Genomic DNA, 15,198 nt, shown 5'->3' on the forward strand with positions numbered 1-15,198 from the left:
TGAAATTATTCCGTTTTTTGGGGGGGGGGGGGGGGGGGGGGGGGGGGAACCCCGCATATATCGGTATTGGTTGATATCGGTATCGGAAATTAAGAGTTGGACAATATCGGTATATCGAATATCCGTAAAAAAGCCAATAGCGAACATAGTCGGACATGGTCTCTAACTACACACCCTCAAGACCCCTACGCTCTGCATCTTCTGGCCGCATCAGACCTACTCCTATCCAAGCTCCGGGAGGGTCATCAAAGAGAAGTCGCCTATTCTCAGTCCTTGCCCCACAATGGTGGAATGAACTACCCACCCCAGTTAGGACAGCCGAAACACGTCCAATCTTTCGCCGTCGACTAAAGACGCACTTCTTCAACCATTATCTGAATTAAAAAAAGAAAAAAAGAAAAAAAAATCTAACCCTAACTAACCTTACTGTCATGCACTTGTCCTAATAAACTAACCTACACTGTAGCACTCAACACTTTGATGAACATTGTTACTCAGCTGATAGAGTTGTGCCCTTCCTGATGGCTTGTCGTACAGAACTTGTAAGTCGCTTTGGATAAAAGCGTCAGCTAAATGACTAAATGTAAATGTAAATGTAAATAGTCAAAATGTCTTAAAATTACCAATAAAGTGATCATGTGGAGAACTAAGCATCTAAAATGTGATGTCATCAAGAGAAACATTGCATGACTGTTTTCTTTATTAAGTTTGCTTGAGCAACAATGGCATTCATTCTGAAAACCCTGTACAAAAACAGTAGTCGGCGACCGCACAGCGCACGCTCACCTAATAAACTTCACCGCCAGCCCCAGGTCAGCTATACAGCAGGCTCCGTTCCGTTTCACCAGGATGTTCTTGCTCTTCAGGTCCCGGTGGGCGATGGCAGGTTTCCCCTGGGTGCCAAAGATCTCGGTGTGGAGATGACAGAGGCCTGACACGGAGGAGTAGGCCAGCCGGAGCATGGCCTTGCTGTCCAACGTGGTGGACTTCAGGTAGTCATAGAGGGACCCGTTCTCATGGTAGTCTGTGATCAGATAGAGCTGGGTCCAAGAGCCGGTTCCCTTGATGTCTGCTGCTATGAAACCTGAGGAAGGAAAGAAAGAGTTGTAGTCATATTAGCCATCCATCCATCCAACCATCCATCTATCTGTATGTCCCTCCATCATCCATCCATACATATCCACCCGTCACTCCCTCCATCCATTCATCCATTGATCCGTCCATCCATCCATATATCTGTCCCTATATCCATCCAAATGATATGTCCCTCCATCAATCCATCCATACATCTATATGTCCCTTCATCCATCCATACATCCATTTGTCCTTCGATCCACCCATCAATCTATCCATCCATCCATCCATCCATCCATCCATCCATCCATCCATATATCCGTCCTGCAAACCATACATCCATATATCTGTCTTCCTGTCTTTCGATGCATGCATCCATCTGTCCATTTATCCATCCATCCATCCCTCAATATGTTTGTCCATGCATCCATCCGACCATCTATCCATAAATTGATCCATCCATCCAATTCATATTATCTACCTATCCGTATATATATCCACTCCATCTTATCTACCTATCGGTACATCCATCCACTCCTTCTTATCTACCTATCGGTACATCCATCCAATCCTTCTTATCTACCTATCTGTACATCCATCCAATCCTTCTTATCTACCTATCGGTACATCCATCCAATCCTTCTTATCTACCTATCGGTACATCCATCCAATCCTTCTTATCTACCTATCGGTACATCCATCCAATCCTTCTTATCTACCTATCTGTACATCCATCCAATCCTTCTTATCTACCTATCGGTACATCCATCCAATCCTTCTTATCTACCTATCGGTACATACAGTACATCCATCCACATATGATGTTATGTGACAGTAAAAAGAAGAATGTGATGATCCAGCAGCTCGGTGAGACTATCATTGGCTCTTGTAAATTTGCAAGGTGTTGACCGGCAAACAGCCACCGTGCTGCCATGTTGGACAGGAATGCTCCAGCCCATCAAACACGATCTAGTAACTGGATAACATTTAAAGTTCCACGGACTAGTACAGGACTTGGCAGGACAGCAGTCTCTATTTGAGCAACTTTACACAATTCCTGTGAGTCTATGGAAGACATCTGTAAGGTTTTTCTTTAAAAAAATGCATTGTTTTATATTTCTAATGAAGTCATCAAAAGCATAATTTTTCAGCCTCAGGATTTCAGGCTGTTATTGGATGGGCTCCGCCCATAAGCGCTTTCAGTGACAGTCACCCACACAGCGTGATACATACGAGAGAGAGCGAGAGAGAGAACGAGCAAGCGAGAGAGAGAGATAGATAGAGAGAGAGAGAGAGAGAGAGAGAGAGAGAGAGAGAGAGAGAGAGAGAGAGAGAGAGAGAGAGAGAGAGATGCGTCCCCGACACACACGCAGTCAAGTTTGTGTGTAAATGCTCCGACGAGGGAGAGAGATGGCGCGCACACATTTACACACACTTCTGCATGGTCCCGCCGGTCCCTCTCTCTCTCTCCCTCTCTATCTCTCTCTCCCTCTCTCTCGCTCGCTCGTTCTCTGCCTCTGTCAAAACCCGTTTGAGGAAGTGTCGGGTTACACTATGCGCTACAACCATAGAGGGGGCGTTACGGCAAATCAGTACCTTATTCACGTCAGCAAATCAGAACAGCTTAGTTGAGTGAGGGAAGATCTCGTGAACTCGAGACTAGACTGATGAGTCAATATGATAATTAACGACACATTGATATAATCCCCAATTGCTAGGATACAATGCTAAACACTGGAAAAGGCCATGAGAGGCCAATGAGAGATGAGAGAGAGAAGAGAGATGAGAGAGAAACCATTTCTGAGAGTCAGGGAGATATTATAGAGGCAGAGAGCCCTCATCTCAAGGTCAAGGTCAAGTTTATTAGTATGTCCCAAACTGGGTAATTCATGTTACAGCAGATAAATAGGAGCTCCAAAAAACACAGCAAACATACATGACAAGAAGAACACAGACAGACATGTACAGTACATGGTCGCATCTCACCTAATATATTCTCATGTCTCATCAACACCGTCTGGTAGATCTCTGTCTCTCTGAACCAGCTGGCCTCCTCTGTGGTGAAGAACACTTTGACAGCCACCCTCTCCCCTCTCCAGCGGCCCATCCACACCTCTCCATACCGCCCCTTACCTATCTGCTTCACCATCTGAATCTGCTTGGCTATTGTTCTCTGGACCTGGGGAGATAGGAGGGGGGGGGGTGGCGGGAGGTCGGAATCATCGCACGTGAGGTTTGGCAATCATTTCAAATGATAATTAAAGTTTGCTTTATGGAGTGATACAATACAAGATTTACTACTGTAGGTTTAAATTAAGTTCAGAATCAAGTTACAATGTCAACAAGGAAGGTTGTGAAAAGCTGCCAAATAGAGGCTTATTCAGTAGGCGGTTTGGATTTGCAGTGAGTATATCTCACCACGAGAGGCAGCATTGCACCAGAGCAGAGCGCCGACAGCTTTGTAAAAGGAGTTCTAATGTTATCTTTCCTGTTTTCGTTTTTTTTGTATTGTTGTTTTCATATCATGGGAACCATAAATGTTTTTCACATTCAACAGGTGTCAAATCTGAATTGTGCTGTTCTCACCAGGAGAGGGAGCCCTCAGCCAGAAACAAAGCTGTGTGTGACTGTTCCATCGGTTCGTTGATGAGCAATGCTTTGTAAAAACCAAAAGGTCAGGAGACAGACATGATGTGCTATGTGGGTCGATTCTTAGTGGGTCCACTGACCACTGAGTTAAATGCAAAACTCAGAAACTGCTGCTCTATCAGGTCCATGAGCACTGACCACTGAGTTAAATGCAGAACTCAGGATGCTCAGTTGAGTGATTCTCCTGGAGTTACAATATATTAGTCTCATTTACTGGTAGGAGTTACCATTTCTTTTTTTTTAATAACAAGTATATTTTAGTGAACCGGAACAATGTTTTCAAACTTTATTATCTAAAGATGTTTTTTTTAAACTGACTTGTATGGTTCTTCAGTGCAAGGGTTAAATTCTATGACCTTCTCCCTTAAAACTGTTACATTCAATGTAGCAAGCAGCAATGTCTCACCAGTAGAGGGAGCCCTGATCCAGACCCAGAGCTCTGGGACTGTTCTATCAGGTCTTTGAGCGATTCTCCAGGCGGTATGTATGTCTCATCCTGCTCCAGGCCGATGCTGTAGCGAGGACGAGATTCCTGGCGCTTATACCTGGAACAACACATGCAGACGGTCACTGACAGATACAGACCAGACTGACAGGATCACAAGATGTTACTAACATACAGCGTTTAGTGGGAACAAACAAGCCTGTGTAAAGCTGGAGACCACATGTAGTAGAAGATAGTGGTGAGAGCATGTATGATCATGCAGACAGTTACTGTAAAAGTGTGTGTGTGTATGTACCTGGTTTATGTGGAAAAAAGCACGACAGTTTCAAGACTCCACATTACCTGAAGTAGCAAAGGACAATGATGAGAGCCAGGATGATGCTGCAGACGGTGACCGTTATCAACAAAGCCATGTGGTGAATGTTCCCATCAACATAGTCTAAAGAGAGAGAGGGATGGAGAGAGGTAGAGAGAGAGAGAGAGAGAGTTACTACTAATTACATGGTAGATAAGGGATTACAGGAAATAATATCAGATAATTGGTGAAACGTGTGATGCATAAAGTGAATAATATTGCAATCATTTTCAGTCTGTTTCACTTATCGTATAAATCCTTCATCTATCATACAATCCCTTTCCCTGGAGGCCCCACGCACAGAGAGAGAGACAGAGGAAGCGTTTCTCTGATCTATGCTGACTTCTCTTCCTGGAGCCTTGATAGAGTTTCAGATTGATGACTCTGCCTCAGTGTCCCCCGGGAGCCTTGGTTTTCTGTAGTCTCTCTCTCTCTCTCTCTCTCTCTCTCTCTCTCTCTCTCTCTCTCTCTCTCTCTCTCTCTCTCTCTCTCTCTCTCTATCTCTCTCTCTCTCTCTCTCTCACTCCATACTCTCTGTGTATTTGTCTCTTTATCTCTCTCTCTCTCTCTCTCTCTCTCTCTCTCTCTCTCTCACTCCATACTCTCTGTGTATTTGTCTCTTTATCTCTCTGTCTTTCTCTCCTCTCTCTCTGTCTTTATCTCTTTATCTATTTCTGTCTTTATCTCTGCTCTCTATATTTCTCTGTTCCTCTCTCCTCTTTATCTCTCTCTGTCTTTCTCTCTATATCTATCTGTTTCTCTCTCCTCTTTATCTTTGCTGTCTTTATCTTGCATATATCTCTCATCTCTATATCTCGCTCTGTTTCTCTCTCTTTATCTCTCTCTCTGTCTTTCTCTCTCTATCTCTCTCTCCTCTTTATATCTCTGTTTCTCTTTCCTCTTTATCTTTGCTGTCTTTATCTTGCATCTCTCTCTCTCTCCTCTCTATATCTCTCTCCATTTATCTCTCCTCTTTATCTTCTCTCTGTCCGCATCTCTCGGCTCTGTATCTCTCTTTATCTGTCTCTCTCTCCTCTTTATCTCTCTCTGTATTTCTCTCTCATCTCTCTCTATCATACACACCCAAACAACCTCTACAAGAAGTGCACAGTATATTTTAATATGCCCATACACATGCACAGACACAGATACAGAAACAAACACACACACACACACACACACACACATACATGCTGACACACACATGAATACTGGAATCTGCATGTAAAGGTACACGTATCCGTACCGAACCGAACAAGTTTCAGTGTGTACCATACCGTACCGAACGGCTGTGTAGTGTACCGAACGAATACAACGGTATGTTTACCACTAACGACTGCCCACCGGGGGCTGTTTTATCTAATATAATTATTATTATTTTTAAAAGGATTTACAAGTCGATTATTAATTTCACTATAGAATATTCGTTGACAGCCCTACAAGTACAATTAGTTACTGCACACTACATCACCCCTGAGTGGAAGATGGAAAGCCAAACTTTCCCCCTCTGTACCGAAAACCGTACCGAACCTTGACTTCAAAACCGCGGTACGTACCATACTGTGGTTTTTGTGTACTGTTACACCCCTAACAAACACATACATACATGAACATTGTCATTGCACGCACACGCGCACGCGCACACGCACGCACACACACACACACACACACACACACACACACACACACACACACACACACACACACACACACACACACACACACACACACACACACACACACACACACACACACACACACACACACACACACACACACACACACACAGAGTATACAGTATACCGCTGCTGTCGGGACAAAACCTCATAACTCCAAAAACCCAACTTTTCAGCAGATGAAAAAAACTAACACAGATTTGAGGGTGAATAGAGTTAAGAGGTTTAGACAGATGATCGGTTTAATGCTTTCCCATTGTTTAAACTTTGTAAAACCCACACACACATATGGAGGATGATCTACGGAGTTGATTTATATAATAAAAAAAAATTCAAAAAATGGAGTTATGAGGTTTTGTCTAGTATTCCCCATGGATGCGGGTGTGTTTTCCAGTGGCTTACTGAGTGTCTTGAGAGGAGGCAGCGTGGGATGCAGGGCTCTGTTACAGTAGTCCTGGTCTGTACAACACTCTAAAGATCTCCTCAGGCGAGCGTTCCCTGTGTCCTGAAAACAAAAACAGGGGAGACCTTCATTATAAGCTAGAAGTCGTGTGGCTGGACATAATGGTGGCAGAACATAGAGCAGTCAGTAGTGTGAATCCACAGTGGTGGATGGTTATTCCAAACTGAGGTCCAGATTCATAATGTTAAGAGGTATGAGAGAGAGAGCACACTCGTGGGTTTGACAGGTGCAAGAACTTCACGTGTCTTGAGACACTCTGGGCCTTGTGTTGCATTGTGTTGCTTTATTTAATAGACAGAAAATAGAATAGAAAAGAAAATCACTTAAATTTGATGTGTAGATGTTTGGTGGTCATGTGACTAGAATTATTCTCACTGACACCAGATAACAATTTTGACCAAAACATCAAAAACGTAACTTTAAATTAAATAATCATAATTGTCAACATGGCGGTTCTACTCACTCTGCACTGAAACTCTGAGCCCACTAGACCAAGACAACCTGACGTCAGAACAGGCACCCCGCCTTCCTCCTCATCTACCATGGTAAAACAGTAGCCATCCGTCCTGAAACACATCATCACAATTACTATCATCATCATCACTCTCATCATCATCACAATTACTATCATTATCGTCATCACCTCACCACTACCATCATCATCATCATCATCATCATCATCATCATCATCATCATCATCATCATCATCATCATCATCATCATCATCATCATCACTTTCATAGTCATCCTCATCACTTTCATAGTCATCATGCTCGCCATCATCTTCATCACCATCACAATCACATCATCATCATTACAATCACCATCATCATCCACACAATCACCATCATCAACACAATCACAAGCATCATCATCAGTGCCACCGTCATAGTCATCAGTGTGTGTGTGTGTGTTCAAGTTCTTTATTAGTTGTCATACAAAAATACAGAATACTTTTATATGAAATGCTTTTCTTATAAAATATAATGTCAAAAGTACGTAAACAAGTGTGTTATGTACTAGAGGCCTGGTCACTCCTGTGTCACCAGGGCAGGCAGGTGAGGGCTGCCAATTAGCCAATTAGTGCTGATTGGTTACCTGCTGGGGAGCTTCAAAGGCAGACCCAGAAACACACATGCACGGTCTGTGCCTAGTGAAAGAGCTGTCAGGTTCTTACAGTCCTTGTCCGTTGGGTTACCAGTACATTAGCTTATAGTTATATTAGTAGTTCCTTGGTTTAGTAGCATTTTTGAGTTAGAGCACAGGGTTTTGGTGTTGATTACACATAGGTTGCGTACCCATGAGCCAGGGTCGTAACAATTGGGCGCTCGTCCGGGATCTTTTACCCCTAGCACTTTGTTTGGTGATTTTTTTTTTGTGTTGCACGGGGTGTCATCATATTATGGTTTGGGTGGTGTTCGTTACACATGGTGTAACGTGGGGGCTGAGCCATTTTCATCAAACAGGTGAGTATGCCGTATTTGTTTGTAATTTGATGTGACTACTTATGCTGTTAAAATATATAGTTTAGTAGGCACCACATGTAGATAGGGATATTATTTTCTGGTTGTTGGTTAGCGTCCGGTGCACCGCGTACTCCTGGGGCGGTCAATGAAATGATTGTATATGATCTTTGACTGGTAGCAGGTGTGGTTGAAGAAAGTTAGGTCTACAGGACATTAGTTTAAGGGTAGGTAGGTTAGGGCGGCCAGGAAACACAGGTAGTGTGGTAGGGCTTGATTTAGTGTTTCTTAGGGTAGACATGTGGTAGGCCGGGGTTTTCTGCAGTTTAGACGTAGAAGCATATGTGGTCACATCAGGTTAGAAGGCGCACCTGTTTGGAATATTTTGTTGGATTTATTTTGTTTGTTTAAGTGTTTGGTGAGCATACCTGGTAGCACCTAACACCCTGCGTGTATGACACGTCTATTTAGGGTGGGTGTGTTTTTTTTTATTTTTGTTTGTTTGTTTGTGCAACCTGGAAAGGTGCGCTCCGTAGAGCTCACATTTCCACCGCGTCCCTTTATGGTTGTTATTATTGGCATTAGCATTCTTCATGGTTCTTCAGTGGTTCTTCGTGGTTCTTCAGTGGTTCTTTAGTGGTTTTTCAGTGGTTCTTTGGTGGTTCTTCGTGGTTTGTTAGTGGTTCTTAGTGACTGTAGGGTAAAGTGAGTAGCTTGTGGTGACTGGTACAGTAACGATGGCTACCATTAAGGATTTTGTTGAGAACCCCTCTGACGAGATGTTGGGAAGGTTTTCCAAAGAGCAGCTTCTGAAGCTTGCTGTGCACTACAATGTGGAGCTTACTGCCAGTGAGAAGCGGTTAAAAACGACTGCCTTGGGGACTTTGAGGGCTATACTCATTGAGGAGCAGGTGATTGTGGCAACGGTGGATGAGCTTCTTTTGTCTGAGGTGTCTCCACAACTCTCTGGCGTGGCGGAAGGTGTTGCCATCGATTGGGGGCCTAGGGAGTTGGCATTTAGGGAAAAGCAGCTACAACAAGAGCGTGAGTTTAAGGAAAAACAGCTACAACAAGAGGAGAGGAGAGATGAGAGAGAGCGGGAGCTTAAGGAAAAACAGCTACAACAAGAGGAGAGAGAGCACGATCGTGCAATGAAGGAGCTTGCATTTAAGCATGCTGCCTTGCAGGCGGGTTCTCTGCATCCAGAGTCACGTTCCGGGTTTGATGTAGGCAGGAATATTAGGATGGTGCCACCATTCTTTGAGAAAGACGTGGAAAGATATTTTCCCCTTTTTGAACGGGTGGCAACCACATTGAAGTGGCCTGATACCGCCTGGACACTGCTGCTGCAATGTGTTTTGGTTGGTAGGGCACAAGAAGCCTACACTGCTCTGTCCCTTGAACAAAGCGCTGATTATGAGCTGGTTAAAGCTTCCATATTGAGGGCTTATGAGTTGGTCCCCGAGGCCTATCGTCAGCGTTTTAGAGGTTATCGTAGGCAGGAGGGGCAGTCTTATGTTGAATTTGGAAAAGAGAAGGAGAACCTGTTTGACTGGTGGTGCACCTCGCAAAAAGCAGAGTCAAGGGAGCAGCTCAGACAGTTGGTTCTCCTAGAGGAATTTAAGAGGTGTGTTCCTGATAACGTTTCCACACATCTAAATGAGCATAAGGTATCGAAGATAGCCGACGCTGCTGTCTTGGCTGATGAGTTTGTGTTAACACACAAATCTGTCTTTGTAGAGGAGGGCCGTGTGGAGTCCAGGGGTAGTAGGCGTCCTTCTCAGGGGAGCCGGTTCCCGGCACCCGTGTCTGCTGGTCGGTTTACTTCGACTCCTAGGCAAGGTGGCTCTGCTAGTGCATTCCCAGAGGGGGTTATCTGTTTTTACTGTAAGGAGCCTGGTCATATCGTTGCTGGATGCCCTGTGCTTAAGCAGAAAAATGTAAAAACGGTGGCTCTGGTAGACATCATAGACAGGACACCTATGCCGACATTAGAGGGTGGGGTGCGAAGTATCAAAGGTGCAGACAGGGAGCTAGAGGGCTCCTCAACATTTAGGATGGATGGATTTGTTTCACTGGTTGGTGAATTAGGATCAAGGCAGGCTATTACAATATGGAGAGATACAGGAGCTTTCCAGTCTCTCATTCTGGATGGGATTTTGCCATTTTCGGAAGATTCTTCATTGCATTCCGGTGCCATTGTTCAGGGCTTTGGAGGAGGCTTTGTGAATACTCCTTTGCATGAGGTCTCGCTAAACTCTCCCTTAGTATCAGGCAATGTTGTCGTAGGAGTGTGTTCTCACATTCCCATAAAGGGGGTGTCCTTCATTCTAGGGAACGATTTGGCCGGTGGCAAAGTGCTGGCTACTCCAGTTGTAATTCCCGTCCCTGTAGTTTCTGAGGTTCCTGATGAGCTTGCACAGAAGCATCCAGGAGTGTTTCCTGTGTGTGCGGTAACACGCGCAATGTCAAAGGTCAAATGTGACACCCATGAGGTTGTTAACTTAGATGGTGATATGACACTTAGTGACACGTTCTTTGTTGAGTTGAAAAGTGGCCCTGATGAGGGGTTTGGTAAGGTGATTCCGTCTCATGAGCAGTTGGTACTAGAGCAAAACAAGGATGTCTCCTTGTCGTCCCTCTTTGAAGAGGCGGTTTTAGAGGATGAAATGGTAGATACGTCTCAAGGATACTTTGTTAGCAATGACGTGCTCATGAGAAAGTGGACACCACCTAACCTGTCCAGTCTGGATGACTGGGGCAGTGTGTTTCAGATTGTTGTTCCAGCCGTGTATCGTCCTGATATACTGCATCTAGCACATGATCATGATCTTGCTGGTCACATGGGGGTCAGGAAGACTTATGACCGTGTGCTGAGACATTTTTGTTGGCCTGGTTTGAAGTCAGATGTGGCACAATATTGTCGCTCGTGCCATGTGTGTCAGGTGGTTGGTAAACCAAACCAGAAGATCCCTCAGGCTCCTCTGCAGCCTATCCCTGCCGTTGGGGAACCTTTTGAGCGGATCCTCATTGACTGTGTTGGTCCCCTCCCTCGAACTAAGACAGGGAACCAGTACCTTTTGACTATTATGTGTGCAGCGACCCGTTTTCCTGAAGCCATTCCTTTACGCAAGATCACAGCCCCAGCTATATCCAAAGCTCTGGTTAGGTTTTTTTCGACTTTTGGTCTACCAAAGGTCATTCAATCAGATCAAGGGTCTAACTTCATGTCCCGTCTCTTTGCTCAGGTCCTCCAGCAGTTGTCTATCCAGCATTGCCCTTCCTCTGCCTATCATCCAGAGTCCCAGGGGGCGCTGGAGAGATTTCACCAGACTATCAAAACAATGCTGCGGGCATATTGTACGGAGTTCGACAAAGACTGGGATGATGGAATTCCTTTGCTTCTGTTTGCTGCTAGGGAGGTATCCCAGGAGTTTCTTGGATTCAGCCCGGCTGAGCTGGTGTTCGGCCACACAGTGAGGGGTCCTTTGAAACTGCTGAAGGAAAAGTGGTTGGCTGACCAGACTCCTTCCTCTACTAATTTGTTGGACTATGTGTGTGACTTCAGGCTTAAGCTTAGTAGAGCATGTGAACTAGCGAAAGAGAACCTAAAGGTAGCCCAAGGAAAAATGAAGGTGTGGTATGATAGGCGGGCCCGACATAGGGTGTTCTCACCGGGAGACAAGGTGTTGGTTCTCTCGCCTATTCTTGGGTCTGCATTACAGGCTAAATACAGTGGGCCATACTCCATTGAGCGCAAAGTTGGTGAGGTCGACTACTTGATTAAAACTCCCGACCGCAGGCGCAAGAGTAGATTATGTCACGTCAATATGTTGAAGGCGTACAATGATAGGGCTCAGATTGACCAGTCAGAGGTCAAGCCTGTGGCTGTTCTAACAGTTTCTGCATCTCCTATTGTAGCCGACTGTTCTGTGTCGAAGGAGATTTCTCAGGGCCGGTTGCCAAACACCCAGATACTAGGTGACTTGGACTCACACCTGTCGTACTTACCACTTCCTGAGCGTACGGATGTGGTGCGCCTACTTAGACAGCATACACGTTTGTTTTCTGATGTCCCTAGTCGTACTTGTTGTGAAGGGCCAGATTAAACCGAATATATATATTTATTTATATATATATATTTAATTGTATTTGTATATTCTCTAATATTCCTTGATATCCCTTGTATATTCCTTGTACAATATGCATTGAATATCCATTCTAGCCTACTGAACATCCCATAATAGTCTCCATTCTACTATTGGTCGAGACCTTGGTGCCAGGCTGCCATACCCCCAGACCCAGTTCAAACGTACCGCTCAACATGTACGAACAAGTCCTAGTTCCGCGTAGGAATCTGGCTACCGCACCACTAATGGGACTATTTGTTCATAGTGCGTATATATACTGCGCTACTAAAGTAGGACTTCCTTTTCAGTCCAGTTTCTTACCCTCCAATAGAGTCACAGACGTAAAGCCTCCCCGCGACGCCACGTGTGGGAGTAAGGCCAAGTTCGCCTACCATCGGTATTGAGACATCGTGTATATTAATATTTGAATAGTCATATTTGGCACTATATCGTCGAGTTGGACGTAGTCTATTAAGCTAATAATAGTCTGTTAATATATAGTGCTTCGTGCGGTGAGAATACTACCGTAGTCAGTACCCCATCGTTTCGGGCAGAGAACTGGCTGCTTAACCAGGATGATCGACCCCATGTGAGATTGCACCCGAGGAGCCCCAGAGCCGACGAGCGAGTGGACCTGTATACCGGATTATTCTACCGACGACAGCCCGCCTTCCCAGGCACGGATTATGCTTTGTATACATTGATTATTCCATGGATAAAGACCCCCGACACTGCCGTGTGTTGGAACCCCCCCCCCTGGAGAGGACGCAAGGTGAGGAGACGCTCTGCAAGACGAGGTCGCTTCACGTCTCTCCTCCGTGGACCGGAGGACGCCGGCCCACAAAGAGTCCACCTGCTTTCATCTGTGGTCCAAGGATCGCCGGCGCATTGAACGGCACTACAGTGGGTTCACCTGGGATACCCTTGGCCGGATGAGGCAGCCGGATTCTAACCCCCCCCCCTTCCTACTCCTGTCGGCTTACAAGCGACCGGATTAACCCCCCCCTAGTGTATCCAGTATATAATCATTAAAGTATCATTGCTGTTATTCCTTAAACTATTCCAGGTCGTATATGTACCACCTGCGCCTTCAGAGATTGGACATTCTCTATTGATATACCGACGAATACTCTTGCCATAAAAGTGCATACTAATTCCCATTCATAAATGTGATTGATTTGATTAAGTGCTTGCTCTACACACCATCGCTGTGTAGAAATAAAGACCTATTTCTAATTCGTACATTTGTGTTGGATCCGTTTCATCTACGTGACAGTGTTCATCATAATATATTTATGCCGTGTACTGGGTGGCCGAATATTAAGTACAAAGGTAGTGGTAGTAAGTATCATATCTAGTAATACAGTCAGGGAATTGTACCCCTCAGTTACAGTACTAATGTACTCGAGCATGACATTGATGTTGGTAGTGCAGGGCCAATTAAGCAACATGCCTATAGGGTGAATCCGGAAAAACGAAGGATCTTGAGTAAGGAAGTAGACTATATGGTGAGACATGGCATTGCGGAGCCCAGTTCTAGTGCGTGGAGCTCCCCCTGCCTGCTTGTTGATAAGCCAGACTGCACTCATCGGTTCTGTACTGATTTCCGTAAAGTTAATGCAGTAACCAAGCCGGACTCGTACCCTCTGCCTCGGATGGACGACTGTATCGATCGGGTGGGTTCAGCAGCCTTTGTAAGTAAATTGGATTTGCTAAAGGGATACTGGCAGGTTCCGCTTACTCCGCGAGCACGTGATATATCCGCTTTTGTCACACCAGAGAGTTTCTGCCAGTATACAGTGATGGCCTTTGGCATGCGAAATGCCCCAGCGACGTTTCAGCGGCTAGTGAACAAGGTCCTGGGCGGGGTAGCGTTCTGTGAGGCATATCTGGATGACCTGGTTATCCACAGTTCCTCTTGGTCACAACATGTGGAGCATCTGGCCGAAGTGTTCAAGCGGTTGGGTGATGCTAACTTGACAGTTAACCTTGCGAAATGTGAATTTGGACAGGCCACGGTTACCTACCTGGGTAAGGTGGTTGGACGTGGGCATGTGTGCCCCATTACAGCTAAGGTGGAGGCTATAGTGGGCTTCCCTGCTCCCATCACCAGGCGGGAGTTAAAGCGCTTCCTAGGTATGGCAGGGTACTATAGAAGTTTCTGTAGGAACTTTGCTTCTGTTGTTGCCCCTTTGACCAATCTGCTCAGTCCTAAGGTACCTTTCGTGTGGACTGAGACTTGTCAACAGTCTTTTGAGAGCATCAAGGGTATTCTGATTAGCGCTCCCGTTCTGTCAGCTCCCGATTTTCAACTGCCATTCAAGTTGGCAGTGGATGCTAGTGACCTCGGTGCTGGAGCCGTCCTCCTGCAAGAGGATGCATTAGAGGTGGAGCACCCAGTGTGCTACTTTTCTAAAAAGTTTGACAGGCATCAACTGCACTACTCTACTATAGAGAAGGAGGCGCTCGCTTTGGTTCTTGCCTTGAACCATTTTGATGTTTACGTGGGATCCTCCAGTTTACCCCTTGTTGTGTATACAGACCATAACCCTTTGGTTTTTCTTCGCAGCATGGTGAATTTGAATCATCGTTTGATGCGATGGAGTTTGTTCCTCCAGGCGTATAACTTGGATATTCGCCACATTCGTGGGAGGGACAACGTGCTAGCAGACGCCCTCTCACGATCGTAGTACCGGTGTTTGTGGTACCCGTTGTCGCTGTTGTGGTAGAGGCCCTGACAACTAAGGGGTCACAGTTGTTTTTGTTTTGTTTATGGGTTGTTGTGTAGTGGTTGCCTCTTGGGCAACCAGTTTGGTGGGGGAGGTGTTATGTACTAGAGGCCTGGTCACTCCTGTGTCACCAGGGCAGGCAGGTGAGGGCTGCCAATTAGCCAATTAGTGCTGATTGGTTACCTGCTGGGGAGCTTCAAAGGCAGACCCAGAA

At 45.4% G+C, this 15,198-nt stretch overlaps 1 protein-coding gene across 3 annotated transcripts in view; it reads right to left on the reverse strand.

The window, feature by feature from the left end:
• Positions 1–15,198, reverse strand: part of LOC311235866 (bone morphogenetic protein receptor type-1B-like) — a 261,140-nt gene that overhangs the window by 6,995 nt on the left and 238,947 nt on the right. For all 3 annotated transcript variants that reach the window (XR_014620173.1, XM_084323378.1, XM_084323377.1), the window contains 6 exons: positions 7,126–7,228; positions 6,602–6,704; positions 4,511–4,607; positions 4,130–4,268; positions 3,061–3,253; positions 787–1,084 (listed from right to left, as the gene is read on the reverse strand). Coding sequence is in view for 2 of the 3 variants with exons in the window: in XM_084323378.1 (XP_084179504.1) it covers positions 787–1,084; positions 3,061–3,253; positions 4,130–4,268; positions 4,511–4,607; positions 6,602–6,704; positions 7,126–7,228 (933 nt within the window). In the remaining variant the exon portion in view is untranslated. The remainder of the gene's footprint in view (positions 1–786; positions 1,085–3,060; positions 3,254–4,129; positions 4,269–4,510; positions 4,608–6,601; positions 6,705–7,125; positions 7,229–15,198) is intronic.

The sequence above is a fragment of the Notolepis coatsorum genome (genome assembly GCF_963971535.1).
Source record: "Notolepis coatsorum genome assembly, chromosome: 1".
In the NCBI taxonomy this organism is placed as follows: Eukaryota; Metazoa; Chordata; class Actinopteri; order Aulopiformes; family Paralepididae; genus Notolepis; species Notolepis coatsorum.